General features: G+C 41.5%; 1 protein-coding gene across 2 annotated transcripts in view; it reads right to left on the bottom strand.

Annotated features, from left to right (window-relative positions):
* cpne2 (copine II) overlaps positions 1-16,684 on the bottom strand; it is a 103,879-nt gene extending 87,195 nt beyond the window's left edge. For both annotated transcript variants that reach the window (XM_061969852.2, XM_061969853.2), the window contains exons 1-2: positions 16,468-16,684; positions 2,026-2,226 (exon numbers count right to left, since the gene is read on the bottom strand). In XM_061969852.2, the coding sequence (XP_061825836.1) occupies positions 2,026-2,202 (177 nt within the window). In that variant the 5' untranslated portion in view covers positions 2,203-2,226; positions 16,468-16,684. The remainder of the gene's footprint in view (positions 1-2,025; positions 2,227-16,467) is intronic.
* Positions 16,685-24,714: the final 8,030 nt, after the last annotated feature.

Raw genomic sequence — 24,714 nt, 5'->3', positions numbered from 1 at the left:
CACTTGATTGACATTCACGGCACCCGAGGGTCTTCTGAGATGACGCTGGCTGCTGCCAGATCATTAAAATTACCGACAGGAAGGCGAGAAACACTTTATTTCAACAGACTCTGGCGCCGTACCTGTCGTCAAAACTCCAAAGACCGACTGCACAGTTGCACAATAAAAGCGCTGCTTCATCCTGCCTGCGCTAACAAAAGAAGAGTCTCAGAAAACTGGCGTGCACAAGCTAGCAAGCTACGGAGTTGGCCGACAATGTATTTCTTGTAAGGTGTATACAAAGGAGTACGGAAGCTGGATAAATAAGATGCCAAAAACCAACCACTTTCATGTGGTATTGGACAGAAAGGAGGACTTTTTTTCTCCTCCATTCGAAAATGCGGACGTTATCAGCACCACTGTCTGATTCCAATCAATGCAAGTCATCAGAATCAGGTAATACACCAACTTATTTTCTTGTCTTCATGAAAGAAAGGAATCTATATGTGTTAAACATGCTTGTATTATCTTTAAACACTTTTAACTTATTAACAATATTAACTATATGTGTTAAACATGCTTGTATTATCTTTAAACACTTTTAACTTATTAACAATATTAACTATATGTGTTAAACATGCTTGTATTATCTTTAAACACCTTTAACTTGTTAACAATATGAAATATATGTGTTAAACATGCTTGTATTATCTTTAAACACCTTTAACTTGTTAACAATATGAAATATATGTGTTAAACATGCTTGTATTATCTTTAAACACCTTTAACTTGTTAACAATATTAACTATATGTGTTAAACATGCTTGTATTACCTTTAAACACCTTTAATTTATTAACAATATTAACTATATGTGTTAAACATGCTTTTATTACCTTTAAACACCTTTAATTTATTAACAATATTAACTATATGTGTTAAACATGCTTGTATTATCTTTAAACACCTTTAACTTATTAACAATATTAACTATATGTGTTAAACATGCTTGTATTACCTTTAAACACCTTTAACTTATTAACAATATTAACTATATGTGTTAAACATGCTTGTATTATCTTTAAACACCTTTAACTTGTTAACAATATGAACTATATGTGTTAAACATGCTTGTATTATCTTTAAACACCTTTAACTTATTACCAATATTAACTATAAGTGTTAAACATGCTTGTATTATCTTTAAACACCTTTAACTTGTTAACAATATTAACTATATGTGTTAAACATTCTTGTATTATCGTTAAACACCTTTAATTTATTAACAATATTAACTATATGTGTTAAACATGCTTGTATTATCTTTAAACACCTTTAACTTATTACCAATATTAACTATAAGTGTTAAACATGCTTGTATTATCTTTAAACACCTTTAACTTGTTAACAATATTAACTATATGTGTTAAACATTCTTGTATTATCATTAAACACCTTTAATTTATTAACAATATTAACTATATGTGTTAAACATGCTTGCATTATCATTAAACATCTTTAACTTGTTAACAATATTAACTATATGTGTTAAACATGCTGGTATTATCATTAAACACCTTTAACTTGTTAACAAAAACATATATTTCATAAATAAGTAAATATAAATTATATATATGAATGAGGTAGATCGCCACGACTTGATCAATTGAAAAGTAGCTCGCCTGCAGAAAAAGTGTGAGCACCCCTGGTATAGATTATTCTTATTGTTACTTGTTGAGGTAGATGAGAAAAATAAGGGTCTGGAAAAAGCAAGAAAGTATAATGCCACAGTAATGCACAGAACTAAAACATCTATTAAGGATGTGACAAAGGCCTTCTGGCCCCCATGCCCAGTTTCAAACATCCTCCTGAGAGCCAGCAGCGTCCTCTGCAGTGGACATTTTTTTAAGTAAATGAAAGATGAAAAACACTCACATAGAGGGTGGTTGTTTACTGTATGCATGTGTTTGTTCATAATGCAAAAGGTTTTCCATACAATGCTGTCGATCCCCTATTGTTTCCCCCATTTCTGTCATCCCCTATCTTACCTCCGCCCAGTTTCCATCCACTTCATGGAAGAGGACACAGAAAGGATCTGACTTGGAGGCAACGTCGCGGTCTAGAAGACTGGCGGCAGTGACAGAAAGCTCCACCCGTGTGACACAGTGCTTCGGTCCCACACCTCGTGTCTGGCCGTCGGTGGCTGAGCTCAGAGTGTAGGCCATCTTCACACGTCACTAAAATTCCCCCTGTAGATTAAAAACAGTACAAATGAAGACATTTTACGACTACTGCAATGAACTAATCAAAGAGTATGATCTGGTTAGGGCATTAGATGTTCTTTGATGCTTGTGTTTATGCATGGGATAATGGTACACAAACTACATGTATAGTAGGGAATTGTTTGACCCCTAGAAGTTTACTTCCCTACAAAGATATGAATATTATTTTTTTAAAGGTTTATTAAAACAGAGACTGTTTTTATCACAAAAAACCCTCTAGAAATTAATTTGTATTCAATTGAGTTTTAGAGTTTATTATCATTGTCATTCTCCACGTTTAACACACTGTACATTGAACAACAGATGTTTCTAATACTCCGCAGTGAGGGATGTCTTGTCTTGGTGTTTTCTGTCTTGTGATTTGCATGTTTTAGTTTGAAAAGTAACTCTCCTCTCGTTTCAGGTCACTTTCTCTTCCTTTTGTGTCATCAGTCTGACGTCATCCCTGTTCCCTGATTGTTTCCACCTGTTCCCTATTACCCTTATGTGTCTTATAAGCCCACTCCTCCCTTTGTTCTGTGCCAGATTGTCTCGTTTATTCGTGCTCTCTAGCTTCCATGCCCATGCTTTGCCTTACCTTGCCTCGTCTCGTCAATCAATCAATGTCAATCAATCAATGTTTATTTATATAGCCCTAAATCACAAGTGTCTCAAAGGGCTGCACAAGCCACAACGACATCCTCGGTACAGAGCCCACATAAGGGCAAGGAAAAACTCACCCCAGTGGGACGTCGATGTGAATGACTATGAGAAACCTTGGAGAGGACCACATATGTGGGTAAGATTAGATAGTGTAGAATGTTTCATAGCTGTTGTTTCTTCCTCCTGTTGGAGCGTTTTTTGTTGATACATTTTATAGCATATACGGCGCCAATTATAGTCCGTCTTTGCTTTTGTGTTTTCCTCCGTTCGGAGTGATTTTCGGTTGTTCCTATTTTTTGGAACCTTTTTCGCCGATTAGTTTTTTGGTTAATATTGATAGTGTAATTCCTTGACTTTGGATGTGAAAGGAAGCTGTCAAAATAAAAGCCTGTCAAAGTTCCCTACTCTGCATCTGAGTCCTATCCTTTTTACCAAGCCTGACACAAGGACAAAGCAACAGATATATAACATACATAGATAGTAATATATAAAATTAATATGAATGAATAAATAGAATTAGTAAAAATAAATAAAATGGTTTTTCAACGTCTTGTAGTGTTGGGGGGGGGGGGCAGTATTAGGGGCACAGCAGGGTTTATGAGTGGAATATGTATTTCATCTCCAAGAAAAATATGACTGGGTACTTATTAAAGGGGCCCTATTATGCAAAACCAACTTTTCTTAACTCTTGGTACCTGTTTTTGTGTACTTGGGATTCCAATAAGTCTCCAAAATTTTAAATCGAACCATCTTGCCTTGTTCCAAATTTGCTCCAAACGAGCTGTTTGAAATTTCAGACTTTAGTGGCGTCTTTTGTTTTAGTTACATCAGCAGATATATTTCTATATAGAGCTATGCGCGAGTCCGCTATTTTCATCCGGTTGTAGTAAATAAGTTCCTTTTTTTCTCTATCCTCTTGTTGTGGGGAAGACTGGCTCATACATGCACATGCATGCTAAAATTATCCCATGTTGCCATTTCTAACAAAAAGTAGCGCATAGTTCTAGCTTATATCTGCCAGTAGACCCACTATGGAAGTGCTAAAAACTACAACATGGCTGACGGGAAGAAGACACAGTCTCAGTGGAGGCACGTAAATGAGACCGCCCACAAAACAGGAGAAAGGGTCGGAAAGCGACTTGAAAATGGTTTGTAAAACATAATTCATGCACATTTTTTTCCAAGCAACCACCATTACATGTTATGTAGACCAGTGTTTTTCAACCACTGTGCCGCGGCACACTAGTGTGCCGTGAGATATTGTCTGGTGTCCCGTAGGAAATTATGCAACTTCACGTAATTGGTCCAAAAAAATAGTTTTTGCAAATCAATAATTATAATAATGTGCTGTTGTCTAGTGCCTGTGCTGTGTAGAGCTTGGCAGGGTGACCATGTAAAACTCCATATCAGCAGGAAGTTCATTGCTTTGTAGAAGTCGGAACGCGTCAAGAATGGTTTGTTGTGATCCCAATATGCAGAGCACAGCGGGAGACAGCGTGCAGGTAAAAATGTATGTAAGGCTTAAACTAAAAATGAACAAAAGGCAAGTCTCGCTAGGAAAAGGCACTGAAGCATAGGGATGGCTATGCAAAACAAAAGTAAAACTGAACTGGCTGCAAAGTAAACAAAAACAGAATGCTGGACGACAGCAAAAACTTACAGCGTGTGGAGCAGAGACGGCGTCCACAAAATACATCCGTACATGACATGACAATCAACAATGTCCACACAAAGAAGGATAGCGTACGCACAACTTAAATAGTCTTGATTGCGAAAACAAAGCAGGTGCGAGCAATAGCACTCAAAGGAAGGCGTGAAGCTGCTACAGGAGAACACCAACAAAACAGGAAGGGTCCCCAAAATAACAGCGCAAGACAGGAACTAAAGCACTACACACAGGAAACAACCACATACTCAAAATAAAGCACAACAACCTGGTGGAGTTTCATTTTTTAACCTTTTCTGCTGCTCCTTCGTATTTTTTTTTTTTCTGAAAAAAATGTGCCTTGGCTCAAAAAAGGTTGAAAAACACTGATGTAGACCACAAGGAAATGTTTTAAATGTAGAAAAAAAAATCACAACATGACCCGTTTAAAGAAAACTTGTGTTGGCAGTGGTCACACGTTTTTTGGCTTTGTTTACCAAGGTGACGCACAGCTCAGGAGAGAATTCGGTAGAGTTGTTTTCACAGATTCTCTCTGAATCCTGAAGGTATTGAGGATGTCGCTTAGCAACTCAAAGTTTCAGCTCTCTCCTCAGATTTTCTATAGGATTAAGGTCTGGGCTCAGAATGACTTTGCCACTCCAGGATCTTTATCTGCTACTTCCTGAGGCAATCCTTTGTGGACTTGGATGCATGTTTTGGGTCATTGTCATGCTGGAATATCCATGAACCATCTGAAGCCGGGGTCGTCGGGCCAGGCCAGGCCAAGGAACCCCAAACTGAAGTAGAAATAGAGCAGAGACCCACTATTGTCCATGCATCCATCCATTTTCCTCCTCTTATCTGAGGTTGGGTCGCGGGGGCAGCAGTCTAAGAAGAGAAGCCCAGACTTCCCTCTCTCCAGCCACTTCGTCCAGCTCCTCCCGGGGCCAGCCGGGAGACATAGTCTTCCCAACGTGTCCAGGGTCTTCCCTGTGGCCTCCTACCGGTCGGACGTGCCCTAAACACCTCCCTATGTAGGCGTTCGGGTGGCATCCTGACCAGATACCCAAACTACCTCATCTGGCTCATCTTGATGTGGAGGAGCAGCGGCTTTACTTTGAGCTCCTCCCGGATGACAGAGCTTCTCACCCTATCTCTAAGGGAGAGCCCCGCCATCAGATGGAGGAAACTCATTTTGGCCGCTTGTACCCGTGATCTTGTCCTTTCGGTCATAACCCAAAGCTCATGACCATAGGTGAGGATGGGAACGTAGATCTACTGGTAAATTGAGAGCTTTGCCTTCCGGCTTAGCTCCTTCACCACAACGGATCGATACAGCGTCCGCATTACTGAAGACGCTGCACCGATCCGCTTGTCGATCTTACGATCCACTCTTCCCTCACTCGTGAACAAGACTCCAAGGTACTTGAACTCCTCCACACGGGGCAAGATCTCTTACCCAACCAGGAGATGGCACTCCACCCTTTTCTGGGGGAGAACCAACTTGGAGGTGCTGATTCTCATCCCAGTCACAACACACTTGGCTGCAAACTGATCCAGTGAGAGCTGACGATCCTGGCCAGATGAAGCCAATTGTATTTAAATGAAAATGGTCCTAAAGGTATCTTGTTATTGTGCAATATTCATCGGTAGCATAAAGGTGGTCCTCAAGTTTTGAACGAGTTTCGTTCATTGACAGTGATGTAAACCTTGCAGGCACTGAAGTATTTCAATCTGTTGAGTGTTTTGACAATGGTTTTCTTGTTCCCTGTGGTCCCAGCTACCTTGAGATCATGAACAAGCGTCTCCTGTGTAATTTCAGGCATATCCCTCTCCATTAACAAAATCAACTGCACAGTATTTCACAAGGGAAAATCTGGCATATTCCGAGTGAGAGCAAATGACTGTTCTGATGTTTTTCTCTTATTCTCTAATTAGTGCGCCAACAGTGGCAGTGGTCTTTTCTTTTCCTCAAAAATCTTCTAACTGAAGACACAGGATTTTTTTTGTGCTTAAAGGGGAACATTATCACAATTTCAGAAGGGTTAAAACCATTAAAAATCAGTTCCCAGTGGCTTATTTTATTTTTCGAAGTTTTTTTCAAAATTTTACCCATCACGCAATATCCTTAAAAAAAGCTTCAAATTGCCTGATTTTAACCATTGTTGTATACACACCCGTCCATTTTCCTGTGATGCCAATACAAACAAACATGGCGGATAGAACAGCAAGGTATAGCGACATTAGCTCGGATTCAGACTCGGATTTCAGTGGCTTAAGCGATTCAACAGATTACGCATGTATTGAAACGGATGGTTGTAGTGTGGAGGCAGGTAGCGAAAACGAAATTGAAGAAGAAACTGAAGCTATTGAGCCATATCGGTTTGAACCGTATGCAAGCGAAAACGACGAAAACGACACGACAGCCAGCGACACGGGAGAAAGCGAGGACGAATTCGGCGATCGCCTTCTAACCAACGATTGGTTTGTGTTTGTTTGGCATTAAAGGAAACTAACAACTATGAACTAGGTCAGTCAAAGAGCCATTTTGACCAGTTTCACAAATTATAGAAAACAATGGGAGCCGCAAACATTTTTGAAATTTTAAATGAAATAACACTGCATACAAAGTTTTTTTTTTGCTTTGTGCTATGTATAAACCAGGGGTCTCAGACACGCTGCCCACACCTTTTTATGGAATTTTTAAGCTGGTGCGGCACACGGATTTTAAATGAACAGCGCTTGTCAGCGTCATGCGTGCCGTGATGGTAGAGCATATAGCGCCCACTACAACCAGCGTGCCTGACCAGTCACATGTTGAATGGAGCTTCCACTTGCTCACGTAGGTGACAGCAAGGCATACTTGCTCAACAACCACACAGGTTACACTGACGGTGGCGGTGTAAAAAAAACTTTAACACTCTTACAAATAATGCGCCACACTGTGAACCCACACCAAACAAGAATGACAAACACATTTCGGGAGAACATCTGCACCGTAACACAACATAAACACAACAGGACAAATACCCAGAATCCCATGCAGCCCTAACTCTTCCGGGATACATTATACACCCCCGCTACCAAACCCCGCCCACCTCAACCGACGCACAGAGAGAGAGAGGGGGGGGGGGCTGATGTGTGAGGGAGCAGGGTTGGGGTGGGGGCGGGGTTTGGTGGTAGCAGGGGTGTATAATGTAGCCCGGAAGAGTCAGGGCTGCATGGGATTCTGGGTGTTTGTTCTGTTGTGTTTATGTTGTGTTAAGGTGCAGATGTTCTCCCGAAATGTGTTTGTCATTCTTGTTTGGTTTTGGTTCAAAGTGTGGCGCATTATTAGTAAGAGTGTTAAAGTTATTTTATATGGTCACCGTCAGTGTAACCTGTGTGGCTGTTGACCAAGTATGCCTTGCTGTCACGTAAGTGTGCAAGCAGAAGATGCATATTATATAACAAATGTTGGACTGGCACGCTGTTAATACAGATTGTAGAGGGCGCCAAATGTTGTACCGTCATGGCACGCCCTTATTATAGCTGTAAGGGTGAAAATCGGTGAATATTAATCCCGGAAGTTTTCTGCGAGAGGCAATGAAATCCGGAAGTCTCACAAGAAAATTGGGGGGTTCAGCAAGTAAGCTGCTGAGCCGCATCAGAGCCGCGGGTTGCCGACCCCTGAACTGGGTTTACAGCATATGAAATACATTTGGCAATAACATGCACTTTGAGAGTGCAGACAGCCCAATTTTCATCAATCAATATATTCTGTAGACATACCCTAATCCGCGCTCTTTTCCTGAAAGCTGATCTGTCCAGTTTTGGAGTTGATGTCAGCATCTGCTTTGAGTGTCGCAGGATATCCACACATTCTTGCCATCTCTGTCGTAGCATAGCTTCCGTCGGTAAAGTGTGCGGAACAAACGACTGACCATTTCGTCGGCTTTCCCCACAGCCTCGTATTTTGAACAAATTCCGTCCAATTTCTTGCCACTTTCGCATCTTTGGGCCACTGGTGCTACTTGAATCCGTCCCTGTTCGTGTTGTTACACCCTCCGACAACACACCGATGAAAGTGAGAAAATGGCGGATTGCTTCCCGATGCGACGTCACGTTGTGACGCCATCGTTCCGAGAGCGAATAATAGAAAGGCGTTTAATTCGCCAAAATTCACCCATTTAGTTTGGAAATCGGTTAAAAAAATATATGGTCTTTTTTTCTGCAACATCAAGGTATATATTGACGCTTACATAGGTCTGGTGATAATTTTCCCCTTTAATGGAGACTTACCCAAGCAGTGTGGGTCAGGTTTATTGCTGGTTGGTAGAGGATCACATACTTATTTCACTCAATCAATACACATTTATAACCATCATCATATTCTTGTCAATATTCTGTCTCTCTTAATTAAATAAACCCCCACTAAAATACAGGCTGTTCAAGTCTTTTTTAGGGACGGCGTGGCGCAGTGGAAGAATGGCCGTGCGCGACCCGAGGGTCCCTGGTTCAATCCCCACCTAGTACCAACCTCGTCATGTCCGTTGTGTCCTGAGCAAGACACTTCACCCTTGCTCCTGATGGGTGCTGGTTAGCGCCTTGCATGGCAGCTCCCTCCATCAGTGTGTGAATGTGTGTGTGAATGGGTAAATGTGGAAGTAGTGTCAAAGCGCTTTGAGTACCTTGAAGGTAGAAAAGCGCTATACAAGTACAACCCATTTATCATTTATTTATCATTTAAAAGGAGTAAACAACCTTCAGAGGATCCAATTCTTATTTCCCCCACTGTCATTGAGTTCTGACTTTGAGTTATTTGAGAGACAATATGGACTGAACCCCCATAATCGGTGCCTGTGCCCCCTTCAGGTTTTATAATGAGTATAATGAATACAACATTAATTAATTTTCAAAACATTGGATGCACTTAATTACCAAGCATGGCCAACAAGTACAAATAATACGAGTTGCAGTAATTAAACCTGTACCAATGAGAAGGGCCAGGATTTTGTTTTGAGTTGCCAATGGGCAGAGGCAGTGAGCTCTTTGGCTTGGTTTATTTAGATTGGAGTCCATCCAAATGAACAAGGCAGTTTCCCAGCCTCTTAGGGATAGACAATCTGACTGTAATTTGCAGAGATTTCAGTTTTACATATAAACTCAATAAATTAGCCTTTCCATTGCTATAAACTGCATGTTAGAACACAACACAGTTACTTGTTGTACGTTTGTACAATACCACTGTTTGAGATTCTTAATTGTGAGGAAGTTAAATAAATTTACCTGACTTAATAAACTCTGCTAGTACATGTATAGTAGTAAAAAAAAAAGTCAGTAGAAAACCTATTCTTGATTTCTACTTTACTGATTTATTACTTAAAATATAAACATACACTCATACAGTCAGTAGGAATGGGTGCCAAATTTGGTACTTTTGTAGGCAACGACTAAATGCCATTAGTACTACCGGGTATAGATTCCCGTGAAAGCAAACGGTGCCATATTCCCATACCTTTGGTGTTACTGATTGGCATTGGAGATTTCACATGGCGAGTTAAACAACTCCAAATTTGATGATGAAAACAACAACTAAGATGCATGTTACAATTAAACACCTGGTGTGTGATAAGTGAAGTGTGTAGTGAATTATTATTATATAGCGCTTTTTCTCTAGTGACTCAAAGCGCTTTACATAGTGAAACCCAATATCTAAGTTACATTTAAACCAGTGTGGGTGGCACTGGGAGCAGGTGGGTAAAGTGTCTTTCCCAAGGACACAACAGCAGTGACTAGGATGGCGGAAGTGGGGATCGAACCTGCAACCCTCAAGTTGCTGGCACGGCCACTCTACCAACCGAGCTATACCGATAAGTACAATACTTATAGTACTAACACTTTTTAGGCCACAACCAAAGCTTAGATCCAGCTTAATGGCAAAGACTTCTCCCTGACTCAGCAACACACCATAGCCTATACACTACTACCACCTTATGTCTTGGAATTGCAACTGCATGCAAAACCTACTACATAATACTTTAATTGAGACTCAGAATTGTAAGAAAACAAGCTATACAATCTGGACAACACAGTTATAATTATCAACTCACTGTTGAATGTTAAATAATTTTCTTTATTATTAAACAAATAAATATCTATCAACACATGAACACACACAGAAGTAACAAAAATTGGTACCGTTGCGCCCCGGTATTGATTCCCAGGTACAGGAAATTACAAAACACAAAACCAGTAAAAATGGCACGTTGTGTAAATCGTAAATAAAAACACAATGCAATGATTTGCAAATCCTTTTCAACTTATATTCAATTGAATAGACTGCAAAGACAAGATATTTAACGTTCGAACTGGAAAATTATGTTTTGCAAGTATTAGCTCATTTGGAATTTGATGCCTGCAACATGTTTCAAAAAAGCTGGCACAAGTGGCAAAGACAAAGACTGAGCAAGTTGAGGAATGCTCATCAAACATTTATTTGGAACATCCCACTGGTGAACAGGCTAATTGGGAACAGGTGGGTGCCATGATTGGGTATAAAAGCAGCTTCCATGAAATGCTCAGTCATTCACAAACAAGGATGGGGCGAGGGTCACCACTTTATGAACAAATGCCTGACCAAATTGTTGAACAGTTTAAGAACAACATTTCTCAACCAGCTACTGCAAGGAGTTTAGGGATTTTACCATCTACGGTCCGTAATATCATCAAAAGGTTCAGAAAATCTGGAGAAATCACTGCACGTAAGCGACGATATTACGGACCTTTGATCCCTCAGGCGGTACTGCATCAAAAAGCGACATCAGTGTGTAAAGGATATCACCACATGGGCTCAGGAACACTTTAGAAAGCTACTATCAGTTACTACAGTTCGTCGCAACATTTGTAAGTGCATGTTAATACTGTACTATGCAAAGCGAAAGACGTTAATCAACAACACCCAGAAACGCTGCCAGCTTCGCTGGGCCTGAGCTCATCTAAGATGGACTGATGCAAAGTGGAAAAGTGTTCTGTGGTCTGACAAGTCCACATTTCAAATTGTTTTTGGAAACTGTGGACGTCTTGTCCTTCGGACCAAAGAGGAAAAGAACCATCCGGATTGTTATCGGCGCAAAGTTGAAAAGCTAGCATCTGTGATGATATGGGCGTGTATTAGTGCCCAAGACATGGGTAACTTACACATCTGTGAAGGCACCATTAATGTTGAAAGGTACATACAGGTTTTGGAGCAACATATGTTGCCATCCAAGCAACGTTATCATGGCAAGAAAATCCCAAGCCACGTGTTACAACAGCGTGGCTTCATAGTAAAAGAGTGTGGGTACTAGACTGGCCTGCCTGTAGTCCAGACCTGTCTCCCATTGAAAATGTGTGGCGCAATATGAAGCCTAAAATACAACAAAGGAGACCCCGGACTGTTGAACAACTTAAGCTGTACATCAAGCAAGAATGGGAAATAATTCCACCTGAAAAGCTTCAAAAATTGGTCTCCTCATTTCCTAAACATTTACTGAGTGTTGTTAAAAGGAAAGGCCATTTAACACAGTGGTAAAAATGCCCCTGTGCCAACTTATTTGCAATGTGTTGCTGCCAGTTCAACACATTGAACCGGCAGCAAAAAAAAAATGAAGTTTCTCAGTTCGAACATTTAATATCTTGTCTTTGCAGTCTATTCAATTGAATATCAGTTAAAAAGGATTTGCAAATCATTGTATTCTGTTTTTATTTACCAATTACACAACGTGCCAACTTCACTGGTTTTGGGTTTTGTAGTAACGTATCGGTTCAATTGTAAAAGGTACCCACCCTAAATAGTCAGTCACAGCTCGCTGTCCCAAGTGCAACCATAATACTCTAAATCTAAGATAACACCAGAAAATAAACACAGTGGGGATATAGAGAACGTTACTAATATAAGGACACAGAGTGACAATCATATTTTTAACACATTTTCTATGCATCTCATAAATACATGTAAACAAAAGAAAAGCACAATTACTATATACCATCTGTTCCCCACCGGAAAGCATTGTTAGTACAAAATGCCCTCAGAGAAAAGCAGAAAACAGATGTGGCATGCAGCATGACCCTGGTATGGGTCACTGTCGCTCTCTAATAATGGACACAAAATTGTGTTTACAACATTACAAAAAAAGCTGTGATGTACAGCACGCAAGGCCATATCAGCTAAAATGGGCGAGGTGTCTAAAAGACTAAACCCTTTTGTATTTGAATAAGAGGTAATATGTTGTTGTAGGTAAAACTCATTTTTTTCTCATTGTTGATGAAGCTTGTACAGACAACCTAACACCGCATGTCCATGAGGGTAGATCTGTTCATGGAGCAGCATGCCAGAAGGATGGTGTCTGTTGCTAAGATACAGTATGTGTCATAACCAATATGATCCTCCCAGTGTGATGTCACATGGGCAGCAGTAATGTACTGAAAATATGATTTTTAACTCATACTCTTTCTTGGGATATTTAAAATAAATAAACGTATCCATGTTGTGTCTTCTCGCAATTCAATCGACTTAGTCTAACAAAACTGATGCTCAGTCTGGCCTAAAGCTTTATTAAAAACACTCAGGTGTTTTATGATAGACAATATTAAACACAATATCATAAAATAGAAAATGCAGACAAAACAAGGAATTCAAGCAACAAACCTATACACAGCTCATTTTGGATTTTAGTGAAAGGTGCTGTTTTTAATTTATATTTTCTAGTCAACCAAGAGCAGATCAAGGCAAGGCCAAAAAAAAAAACGGTCATGTCGTCCATTAGAAAATAGGTACAGTCGGAAGGCAATTCACATGAGCCCATTCTTTGCCGTTTACCTGACATGTAAAACTTGACAAATTGGGGGGGGGGGGGTGCAATTTCCAACTTTGACCACAGTGTCACTTGCTGTGTAGTAGTGTTGTCCCGATACCAATATTTTAGTACCGGTGCCGGTACCAAAATGTATTTTGGTACTTTACGGTACTTTTCTAAATAAGGGGCACCACAAAAAATTGCATTATTGGCTTTATTTGAACAAGAAATCTTAGGGTACATTAAACATATGTTTCTTATTACAATCGAAGAACAATTTAGTCCTTAAATAAAATAGTGAACATACTAGAACAACTTGTCCTGTCTTAAGTAAGCAAACAAAGGCACCTAATTTGTCTGCTGACATATGCAATAACATATTGTGTCATTTATATTCTATTTTGTCAAAATTATGAGGGACAATCTGTAAAAATAGATTATTAATCCATTCTTCCATTCCATCCATACTTTCTGTTTTAACATGTTCTATCTACACTTCTGTTAAAATGTAATAATCACTTATTCTTCTGCTGTTTGGATGCTTTACATTAGTTTTGGATGATACCACAAATTTAGGTATCGATCCGATACCAAGTAGTTACAGGATCATACATTGGTCATATTCAAAGTCCTCATGTGTCCAGTGACATATTTCCTGTGTTTATAAACATAATAACAATAAAAAAAAAACAAAAGAAGATGTTGTGATGTCAAAAAATATTGATGTAATTATAGTAGTATGGACTAGATACGCTATTGTACTTGGTATCATTACAGTGGATGTCCGGTGTAGATCCACCCATGGCATTTGTTTAAATTCAGGGTGCTAGCTTGCTGTTAGCGGTTAGCAATTGTATCCTCCTACGGTGTGTAGTGAAGCATGTTATGCTATTCCTCGTCCTGCAGGGATGATACTTGTAAAAAACGTACTTTATTCGTCGCCATGGAGGCGAGGATTAGTCATTTAGAAGTAGCTAAAACACTGTCGACTGCAAATGGACATTCGCCACTAATAGCTAACCATGTCTTAAAGCACCTCTTCCTGAAGGTGTTTCAGTGTTATAACTTCACCATTATCTTTAGTTTTTACACCAAATGTGTCCGTTCTCCCTTTTCTGTCTACACACTGGGTCTGTTTGTAAAAACTCGGTAATTTTGCACTGCCGAACATGCTCGTCTGCTCACATAACCAGCAATGTCATGACGTGACGACGCGCCGTCATGCCCGGGGAACGGTACTTTTCAAACAGAGTATAGTACAGTTTTTGATTCTTTAGTACCGCAATACTATACAAGTATACCGTACAACCCCACTGTGTAGAGTGGCGCTTTAAATCATTTTCAGCAGGCTACATTCCCCCCACTTCCTCTCACATGGGATCCACCCAGGAGTGGGGCCATATGAATACCTTCCCTACTTTACACTATTGTTCTAATTCTACTGCAGATTATTTACTGTAGTTCCAAGTACTCTGATATCTGAACCATCTTCCTGGTCCTACAATATATACCAAAGTGCTCCAGCTTTCTGGGTCAATGAGAGCATTGCATGTTAAACTTGGCAGGAGGCAAATCAATCAATCAACCAATCAAAGTTAATTTATATAGCCCTTAATCACAAGTGTCTCAAAGAGCTGCACAAGCCACAACGACATCCTCGGCTCAGATCCCACATCAGGGCAAGAAAAAACTCAACCCAACGGGATACAATGAGAAACCTTAGAGGGGACCGTAGACCGGTGCAATGGACATCGAGTGGATCTAGTTAATAGTGTGAGAGTCCAGTCCATAGTGGGGCCAGCAGGGGATCATCTTGAGTGGAGATTAAATGTGGTTGTCTTTCTCACAAAGAGCGACAGCTCCGGGCTCATTGCACACCCAAGTACCTTTTACTACCAGTAATATAAGAAGAAGCTTTTCCACAGCAGAGTGAGCTTCACAAAGGGTAATTGTTTTAAATTAGGCACATGTCTATCTGTGTTGGCCCTGCGATGAGGTGGCGACTTGTCCAGGGTGTACCCCGCCTACCGCCTGAATGCAGCTGAGATAAGCTCCAGCACCCCTTCGCGACCCCGAAAGGGACAAGCAGTAGAAAATGGATGGATGGACATGTGTTACGTTTGCTGCGTTGCACCACACAGAGCCCAACACACAAATGAAGGCTTGCAAGGTGAAATTTGCCAAGCCAGGACCAGACATCACTTTGATTTACATTACCGTATTTTTCAGACTATAAGTCACAGTTTTTTTCATAGTTTGGCCGGGGGTGCGACTTATACTCAGGAGCGACTTATGTGTGAAATTATTAACACATTACCGTAAAATATCAAATAATATTATTTAGCTCATTCACGTAAGAGACTAGACGTATACGATTTCATGGGATTTAGCGATTAGGAGTGACAGATTGTTTGGTAAACGTATAGCATGTTCTATATGTTATAGTTATTTGAATGACTCTTACCATAATATGTTACGTTAACATACCAGGCACGTTCTCAGTTGGTTATTTATGCCTCATATAACGTACACTTATTCAGCCTGTTGTTCACTATTCTTTATTTATTTTAAATTACCTTTCAAATGTCTATTCTTGGTGTTGGGTTTTATCAAAGAAAATGTATATATATATATATATATATATATATATATATATATGAAATACTTGACTTGGTGAATTCTAGCTGTAAATATACTCCTCCCCTCTTAGCCACGCCCCCAACCACGCCCCCGCCCCACACCCCACCTCCCGAAATCGGAGGTCTCAAGGTTGGCAAGTATGCTGAGCGACTGTCCAAAACCCAAGCAGGGTCTCATTCATGTCCTCTCTCAGAAAGTGTAAACAAACCCTCCAGCAGCTCAAACTGAAAATGGGGTTTTAACAGTAAAGGCACTTTGCATGCTTCCCGACATAAAAAAAACCAACATATTACAGCAGGTTTTCTGCTTAACTGTCTTATCTTTCCACACCTTTTAAAAAAATCCAACACACAAAAGACCTCATATTGCAACCTGGTGCATTTTAGTAACTGGAGACTATACGTGCTCATTTTGAAATACTACATTCAATAACAACCAACACTAACAAGCTAAAAACTGGCTTACCTGTGCAAGAACGACGTCAAACTTCTTCTTTTCAGTGACAATTACTTGAGTATGTACGCACACAAACTGTATACCTTTATACCTTTTTACTCATTAACGTGTTTAAGACAAATAAGTATAAATCCTCATGTTTACGACTCCTCCAGGATCCCGAGAAGCGCACGTGCAGCGTCAAGTCATCCTTGGAGGAGAGACACGCTCCTTTCCCACTTCTCACACCAGTTTCAGTCAAGCTAACGGAAACACGACCGCGTCTTACAGGAAGCGCAGCGATTTAGCCTCCAAAGTAAAGTGTTTCCGCTTCGCGTAGCGTTTAATTGAAACAATGCTTTAAACCGGAGGTGTCAAAGTCGTGTTTTTTTTTTTACTGAGGGCCGCATCGCAGTTATGTTTGTTCGCTTCTAACAGTGAATACTATTATTACACATATTTTAAATGCATTGTATAAGTAGATTTTTTGAAAACTAAAATGTAAAAAATATATGGTAAATTGCTAAAAAAAAAATCACCTCAAAATGTAGTGTTTATTACTGTAAATTGATTGAGATCTATTTTTTTTTTATTTCAAATATGCATAAAAACAAGAGCAAGCCTGATCCAATACAGTGCTATAGCCTTAACAGCCATTATAAAAATGAAAACAATGGAGAATAAAAACAAAAACAAATGAGCATTGGACTTTCTTTTTTTTATTTTTTTATTTTTTTAAATTTTTTTTTTACATATTTGAAAAGGAGTGAGAAGAAGTTTACACTTACACGAAATGGAAAAACAGTGGCAAAAAAAGGGAGCTCAGGTGCCAACATTTTACTGTAAAATTGCATTTTTTTTTTATTTACAGTAAAAAAAAAAGTTAATTTTACAGTAAAATTTAATTTTTTTTATTTACAGTGAAAAAAACAAATGTAAATTTGTAATAATAGTATTCACTGTTAGAAGCGGCCCTCTGGGGCCAAACATAACTGCGATGTGGCCCTCAGTGAAAACGAATTTGACACCTGTGGTTTGAAGCATTGTTTCAATGTAGCTCAATTGCCAGAATTTTACTGTAAAATGTATATAATTTTTTTTTACTGTAAATTAAAAAAAACTGCAATTTTACAGTAAAATTTTGGCACCTGAGCGGCCAGTTTGTTGTTGTTTTATTTGTTTTTTTTACCGCAAATCAACAACTGTAGATTTTTCGGTGTATTACTGTAAATGCCAAAACGGAATCAATCAATCAATCAATGTTTATTTATATAGTCCTGAATCACAAGTGTCTCAAAGGAACCAGTCTATTACAGTAAAAAAAAGAGATAGAGAGAAAATTGTTGTTAAAAACAACAATATATTTTTAATTTTTACCATGAAATCTATTGCTACTTTTACATTGCACAATTTAATGGATAACTTGCTTTGAAATAATTATTATTAGCATTCATTTCTATAAAATAGTTAGAATGTTTGATAATATATTTTTGCATAATTAGACAATATTTAAGTTAACATAACTTGCTATTACATGGAGTACATGTATTTTTGTTCTCCCAAAACAGAAAGAAAGAATACATTTAGTAAAAAAAGTTATAATACTTAATTGATACATAGTATTTCCAGGCTTTCGAGGGCCAAATAAAATGAAATGGCGGGCCACATCTGGCCCCCTGGCCTTGAGTTTGACACCTGTGCTTTAAACCTACTTTTGAAATCACTTAAACGGCTGTTGACTAAATAAGCGTTATTGTAATACAAAAACAATATTGTAGAAGGTCAGTCCAGACTTCAATCATACTGAAAAAAAGATAGCAATACACATGTATGTGTATATGATATATAAATATATATATATATATATATATATATATATATATATATGTATATGTCACATCCTTAGTGAGTCTGTGAAGATCTTGTAAGGAAAAACACACATACTGAGACGTTCTTGTTCACCTTTACTTACCTTTTACATAGAGATAACGATATTGAAAGGTTTGTATTGAATAATGGTGAATATACTGTTAAACAGACCAGACCCCAGTATTATTTGCTTTTACTAAAGCGTTTTTTTCCCCCAAGATTTTCATATTAGCTGACAATAATAAAAATATTCACTGCGTGAGCTTGCACAGCCTATGTATTATTCTCATAGTGCCATCTTGTGGTTAATTCAGGTATTACCGGATTTTGAACAATGGAGTCACAAAGAGTGATTCAAATGAGCGAATTGTCATTTTGCTGCATAACTATTACTATATATATTACTGATTTTAAAAGAAAAATAAATATGTTCCTCGACATACTTCAGTGTGCATTAAAAAAATTGCTCTGATTACTCAGTCTGTGATTATTGTGTGTACATTATGATAGGAGAACCCCCTGACAGGGACAAGCGGTAGAAAAAAGGATGGCTGGATGGACAGTCTAATATCCTGTTTGGCACCCTGGTCAAGAACCCCTCTGCCCTCCTGCCCCAATCCAATCTCACCAACGGACAAACACAAGATTTTATTTTATTATTTTCTAAATGTCCCCCTTTTTTTTTTCTTTTTTCACTTTCTGCTCTTACATCATTATTATAATACTTTGTTAATTTATTATATATAGTAAAATCTTAAATACAATAATAATAACCAGAAATACAGTATATAAACATAAACACCAATGACATTGGCACAAATCCTTCATCACAAAAATGTATATGAATGAAATTAAATTATCCATCCATCCATCTTCTTCCGCTTATCCGAGGTCGGGTCGCGGGGGCAGCAGCCTAAGCAGGGAAGCCCAGACTTCCCTCTCCCCAGCCACTTCGTCCAGCTCTTCCTGTGGGACCCCGAGGCGTTCCCAGGCCAGCCGGGAGACATAGTCTTCCCAACGTGTCCTGGGTCTTCCTCGCGGCCTCCTACCGGTCGGACGTGCCCTAAACACCTCCCTAGGGAGGCGTTCGGGTGGCATCCTGACCAGATGCCCGAACCACCTCATCTGGCTCCTCTCGATGTGGAGGAGCAGCGGCTTTACTTTGAGCTCCTCCCGGATGGCAGAGCTTCTCACCCTATCTCTAAGGGAGAGCCCCGCCACCCGGCGGAGGAAACTCATTTCGGCCGCTTGTACCCGTGATCTTGTCCTTTCGGTCATAACCCAAAGCTCATGACCATAGGTGAGGATGGGAACGTAGATCGACCGGTAAATTGAGAGCTTTGCCTTCCGGCTCAGCTCCTTCTTCACCACAACGGACTGATACAGCGTTTGCATTACTGAAGACGCCGCACCGATCCGCCTGTCGATCTCACGATTCACTCTTCCCTCACTCGTGAACAAGACTCCGAGGTACTTGAACTCCTCCACTTGGGGCAAGATCTCCTCCCCAACCCGGAGATGGCACTCCACCCTTTTCCGGGCGAGAACCATGGACTCGGACTTGGAGGTGCTGATTCTCATCCCAGTCGCTTCACACTCAGCTGCGAACCGATCCAGTGAGAGCTGAAGATCCTGGCCAGATGAAGCCATCAGGACCACATCATCTGCAAAAAGCAGAGACCTAATCCTGCAGCCACCAAACCAGATCCCCTCAACGCCTTGACTGCGTCTAGAAATTCTGTCCATAAAGGTTATGAACAGAATCGGTGACAAAGGGCAGCCTTGGCGGGGTCCAACCCTCACTGGAAACGTGTCCGACTTACTACCGGCAATGCGGACCAAGCTCTGGCACTGATCATACAGGGAGCGGACTGCCACAATCAGACAGTCCGAAACCCCATACTCTCTGAGCACTCCCCACAGGACTTCCCGAGGGACACGGTCGAATGCCTTCTCCAAGTCCACAAAACACATGTAGACTGGTTGGGCAAACTCCCATGCACCCTCAAGGACCCTGCCGAGAGTATAGAGCTGGTCCACAGTTCCACGACCAGGACGAAAACCACACTGTTCCTCCTGAATCCGAGGTTCGACTATCCGGCGTAGCCTCCTCTCCAGTACACCTGAATAGACCTTACCGGGAAGGCTGAGGAGTGTGATCCCACGATAGTTAGAACACACCCTCCGGTTCCCCTTCTTAAAGAGAGGAACCACCACCCCGGTCTGCCAATCCAGTGGTACCGCCCCCGATGTCCACGCGATGCTGCAGAGTCTTGTCAACCAAGACAGCCCCACAGCATCCAGAGCCTTAAGGAACTCCGGGCGGATCTCATCTACCCCCGGGGCCTTGCCACCGAGGAGCTTTTTAACTACCTCAGCAACCTCAGCCCCAGAAATAAGAGAGCCCACCACAGACTCCCCAGGCACTGTTTCCTCATAGGAAGACGTGTTGGTGGGATTGAGGAGGTCTTCGAAGTATTCTCTCCACCGATCCACAACATCCGCAGTCGAGGTCAGCAGAACACCATCCTCGCCATACACGGTGTTGATAGTGCACTGCTTCCCCTTCCTGAGGCGGCGGATGGTGGTCCAGAATTGCTTCGAAGCCGTCCGGAAGTCGTTTTCCATGGCCTCACCGAACTCCTCCCATGTCCGAGTTTTTGCCTCTGCTACCGCTGAAGCCGCACACCGCTTGGCCTGTCGGTACCTGTCCGCTGCCTCAGGAGTCCTATGAGCCAAAAGAACCCGATAGGACTCCTTCTTCAGCTTGACGGCATCCCTCACCGCCGGTGTCCACCAACGGGTTCTAGGATTACCGCCACGACAAGCACCAACTACCTTGCGGCCACAGCTCCAATCAGCCGCCTCGACAATAGAGGCGCGGAACATGGTCCATTCGGACTCAATGTCCAGCACCTCCCTTGTGACATGTTCAAAGTTCTTCCGGAGGTGGGAATTGAAACTCTCTCTGACAGGAGACTCTGCCAGACGTTCCCAGCAAACCCTCGCAATGCGTTTGGGCCTGCCAGGTCTGTCCGGCATCCTCCCCCACCATCGCAGCCAACTCACCACCAGGTGGTGATCGGTAGAAAGCTCCGCCCCTCTCTTCCCCCCGAGTGTCCAAAACATGAGGCCGCAAATCCGATGACACAACTACAAAGTCGATCATGGAACCGCGGCCTAGGGTGTCCTGGTGCCAAGTGCACATATGGACACCCTTATGTTTGAACATGGTGTTTGTTATGGACAATCTGTGACGGGCACAAAAGTCCAATAACAAAACACCGCTCGGGTTCAGATCCGGGCAGCCATTCTTCCCAATCACGCCTCTCCAGGTTTCACTGTCGCTGCCAACATGAGCATTGAAGTCCCCCAGTAGAACGAGGGAATCACCCGGGGGAGCACTCTCAAGTACTCCCTCGAGTGAATCCAAAAAGGGTGGGTACTCTGAGCTGCGGTTTGGCGCGTAAGCGCAAACCACAGTCAGGACCCGTTCCCCCACCCGAAGGCGGAGGGAAGCTACCCTCTCGTCCACCGGGTTGAACTCCAACGTACAGGCTCTGAGCCGGGGGGCAACAAGAATTGCCACCCCAGCCCGTCGCCTCTCACTGCCAACAACGCCAGAGTGGAAGAGAGTCCAGCCCCTCTCGAGAGAACTGGTTCCAGAGCCCTTGCTGTGCGTCGAAGTGAGTCCGACTATATCTAGTCGGAACTTCTCCACCTCGCGTACTAGCTCAGGCTCCTTCCCCCCCAGCGAGGTGACGTTCCACGTCCCAAGAGCTAGCTTCTGTAGCCGAGGACCGGACCGCCAAGTGCCCTGCCCTCGGCTTCCGCCCAGCTCACATCGCACCCGACCTCTATGGCCCCTGCTATGGGTGGTGAGCCCATTGGAGGGGGGACCCACGTTGCCTCTTCGGGCTGTGCCCGGCCGGGCCCCATGGGGACAGGCCCGGCCACCAGGCGCTCGCCATCGTGCCCCACCTCCGGGCCTGGCTCCAGAGGGGGGCCCCGGTGACTCGCGTTCAGGCAAGGGAAATCTGGGTTCCTTAATCGTTTTCTTCATAGAGGTCTTCGAGCTGCTCTTTGTCTGATCCCTCACCTAGGACCAGTTTGTCTTGGGAGACCCTACCAGGGGGCATCAAGCCCCCGGACAACATAACTCCTAGGATCATTGGGACACGCAAACTCCTCTACCACGTTAAGGTGGCAGCTCAGAGAGGAGCTGCCACCTTAAATTAATCAAATGAAAAAACAACAACACTATTTGACACGTTTAATACAGTAGGTAAAGTAGCACAGGTGTAAAGTGTAATCTAAAACCTGACTTTTCCAGCCTTATTTGAAGCAAAATCATCAATTACATCATCTTACAACATCTGTTGTGCAATTTTATGATTGATGCTGATGATTACAAGTCTAGAGAAATGTTCCTGTGACATGATGGACGTCAAATACTGTTTAATAAGCTTCAACTTGATTGGAAAAACTTTTGTCAAGAAAGTTTGATTATATTAGGCCTGTACTGGCTCACCTGCACTGGCTTCCCGTGTGCTTAAGATGCGACTTCAAGGGTGTATTACTTGTGTATAAAATACTAAACGGTCTAGCTCCATCCTATCTTGCTGATTGTATTGTACCATATGTCCCTGCCAGAAATCTGCGTTCAAAGAACTCCGGCTTATTAGTGATTCCCAGAATGTCCTATTGGTAACAGTAAGAGATAATACCTCGCATTTAAGTCCCATCTTAAAACTCATTTATATACCCAAACCTGCTCAGTGACCTAGTGGTTAGAGTGTCCGCCCTGAGATCGGTAGGTTGTAAGTTCAAACCCTGGCCGAGTCATACCAAAGACTATGAAAATGGGACCCATTACCTCTCTACTTGGCACTCAGCATCAAGGGTTGGAATTGGGGGTTAAATCACTAAAATGATTCCCGAGCATGGCCGCTGCTGCTCACTGCTCCCCTCATCTCCCAGGGGGTGGAACAAGGGGATGGGTCAAACGCAGAGAGTAATTTCACCACACTATCAGTGGTACTTTAACTTTAGCCTTTAAATGATATTTTAGACCAGTTGACCTGCCGCTTCTCTTTTCTGCTCTGCTGGGTTGAATGCAGAAGACACATTTTGTCTTTTTATCCTGTCCTTGTGTTTAAAGGCACTCCAATCTCTACCCAAAACTTCTTAACGCTGAACTAAAGCGACCGTCCAGCAGCTGCAGATTCCTGCTCCATATCCAAGTGGATATGCAGAGCTGCCTAACTTTGGTGCACTGCCTGGGGAAACATACTCCCTTCTCAGTCTTTGTATGTTGTAAATATATACAATAATGTAGTTTAATAAACAAACTATTTTCTACACATTTATTTTTATTCATGCTTACTTTCTGATTGGACTTCTACAGAAACCCTTTTTTGGTATTAGCATAGTTTTTGTTTTATATTGAGTATTGTACATAATTTTAGAGTTATCAGAATCAGATTCAGAATCAGAATAGTTTTCTTGCCATTGTTTGAGAACGGGTTCACAAACTAGGAATTTTTCTTGGTGCAATCGTGCAACATAAAACACATATAACACAGATTTGGTAATAACAAGAGCTGTAACTGAGCTATCAGATCTTGTTATAGACTTAGAAGCAATTCAAAGGAGCTACTGTTAGGAGTTATTGTTCATGTGCCTGATGGCCAAGGGGAAAAAAATGTTCAGGTGGCGGGAGGTGTGGGTCTGGATGGACCGTAGTCTCCTGCCTGAGGGGAGAGGGGAGAATAGTTTGTGTCCAGGGTGAGAAGAGTCAGCTGAGATCCGACCCACACGCCTCCTGGTCCTGGAGGAGAACAGGTCCTGGAGGGATGGGAGCTTGCAGCCAATCACCTTCTCTTATTGCTTATTCTTGTTATATATACTGTATCACAACATTGGCTCGTTCATATGAATTGCTCAGTCAACACTGGTGAACAAAATGTATAACTTCTGAGCAATCCAAATGACAAAAAAGGTTACATCATAACATTTAAAAAAATATGTCATTGAATTTTTCAAAAGACCTCATACTGCAATCTGGTACATTTTAGTAACTGGAGACTATAAGTGCTAAGTTTGAAATACTACATTCAATAACATGTTCATTTCTGATTATTAAGGTCACTGACTTGGTACAGGTTCTCTTTAATGTGAAAGAACAGTATAGGGGGTGTCAAATGTACTAGACAGGTTTAATCCGTCTTGAGGAAGCGAAGATCAGTTTGCTAAATATAACAATGAGCTGCATTTTTAAATGAAAGAAACTGCTGTTTTAAATGTGTCCACTGGATGTCGCAATAGCAACACTTGACAGTGTTTAAAAGATAAGGGGCCAGCTGACTTTAAGCGCCCTCTGGATTGGCTGCAGCTACTTCAATCAGC

Source organism: Nerophis lumbriciformis, linkage group LG10, assembly GCF_033978685.3.
Source record: "Nerophis lumbriciformis linkage group LG10, RoL_Nlum_v2.1, whole genome shotgun sequence".
NCBI lineage: Eukaryota > Metazoa > Chordata > Actinopteri > Syngnathiformes > Syngnathidae > Nerophis > Nerophis lumbriciformis.
Note: the sequence above shows the minus strand (reverse complement) of the source record. Positions and strands in the feature narration are given on the sequence as shown.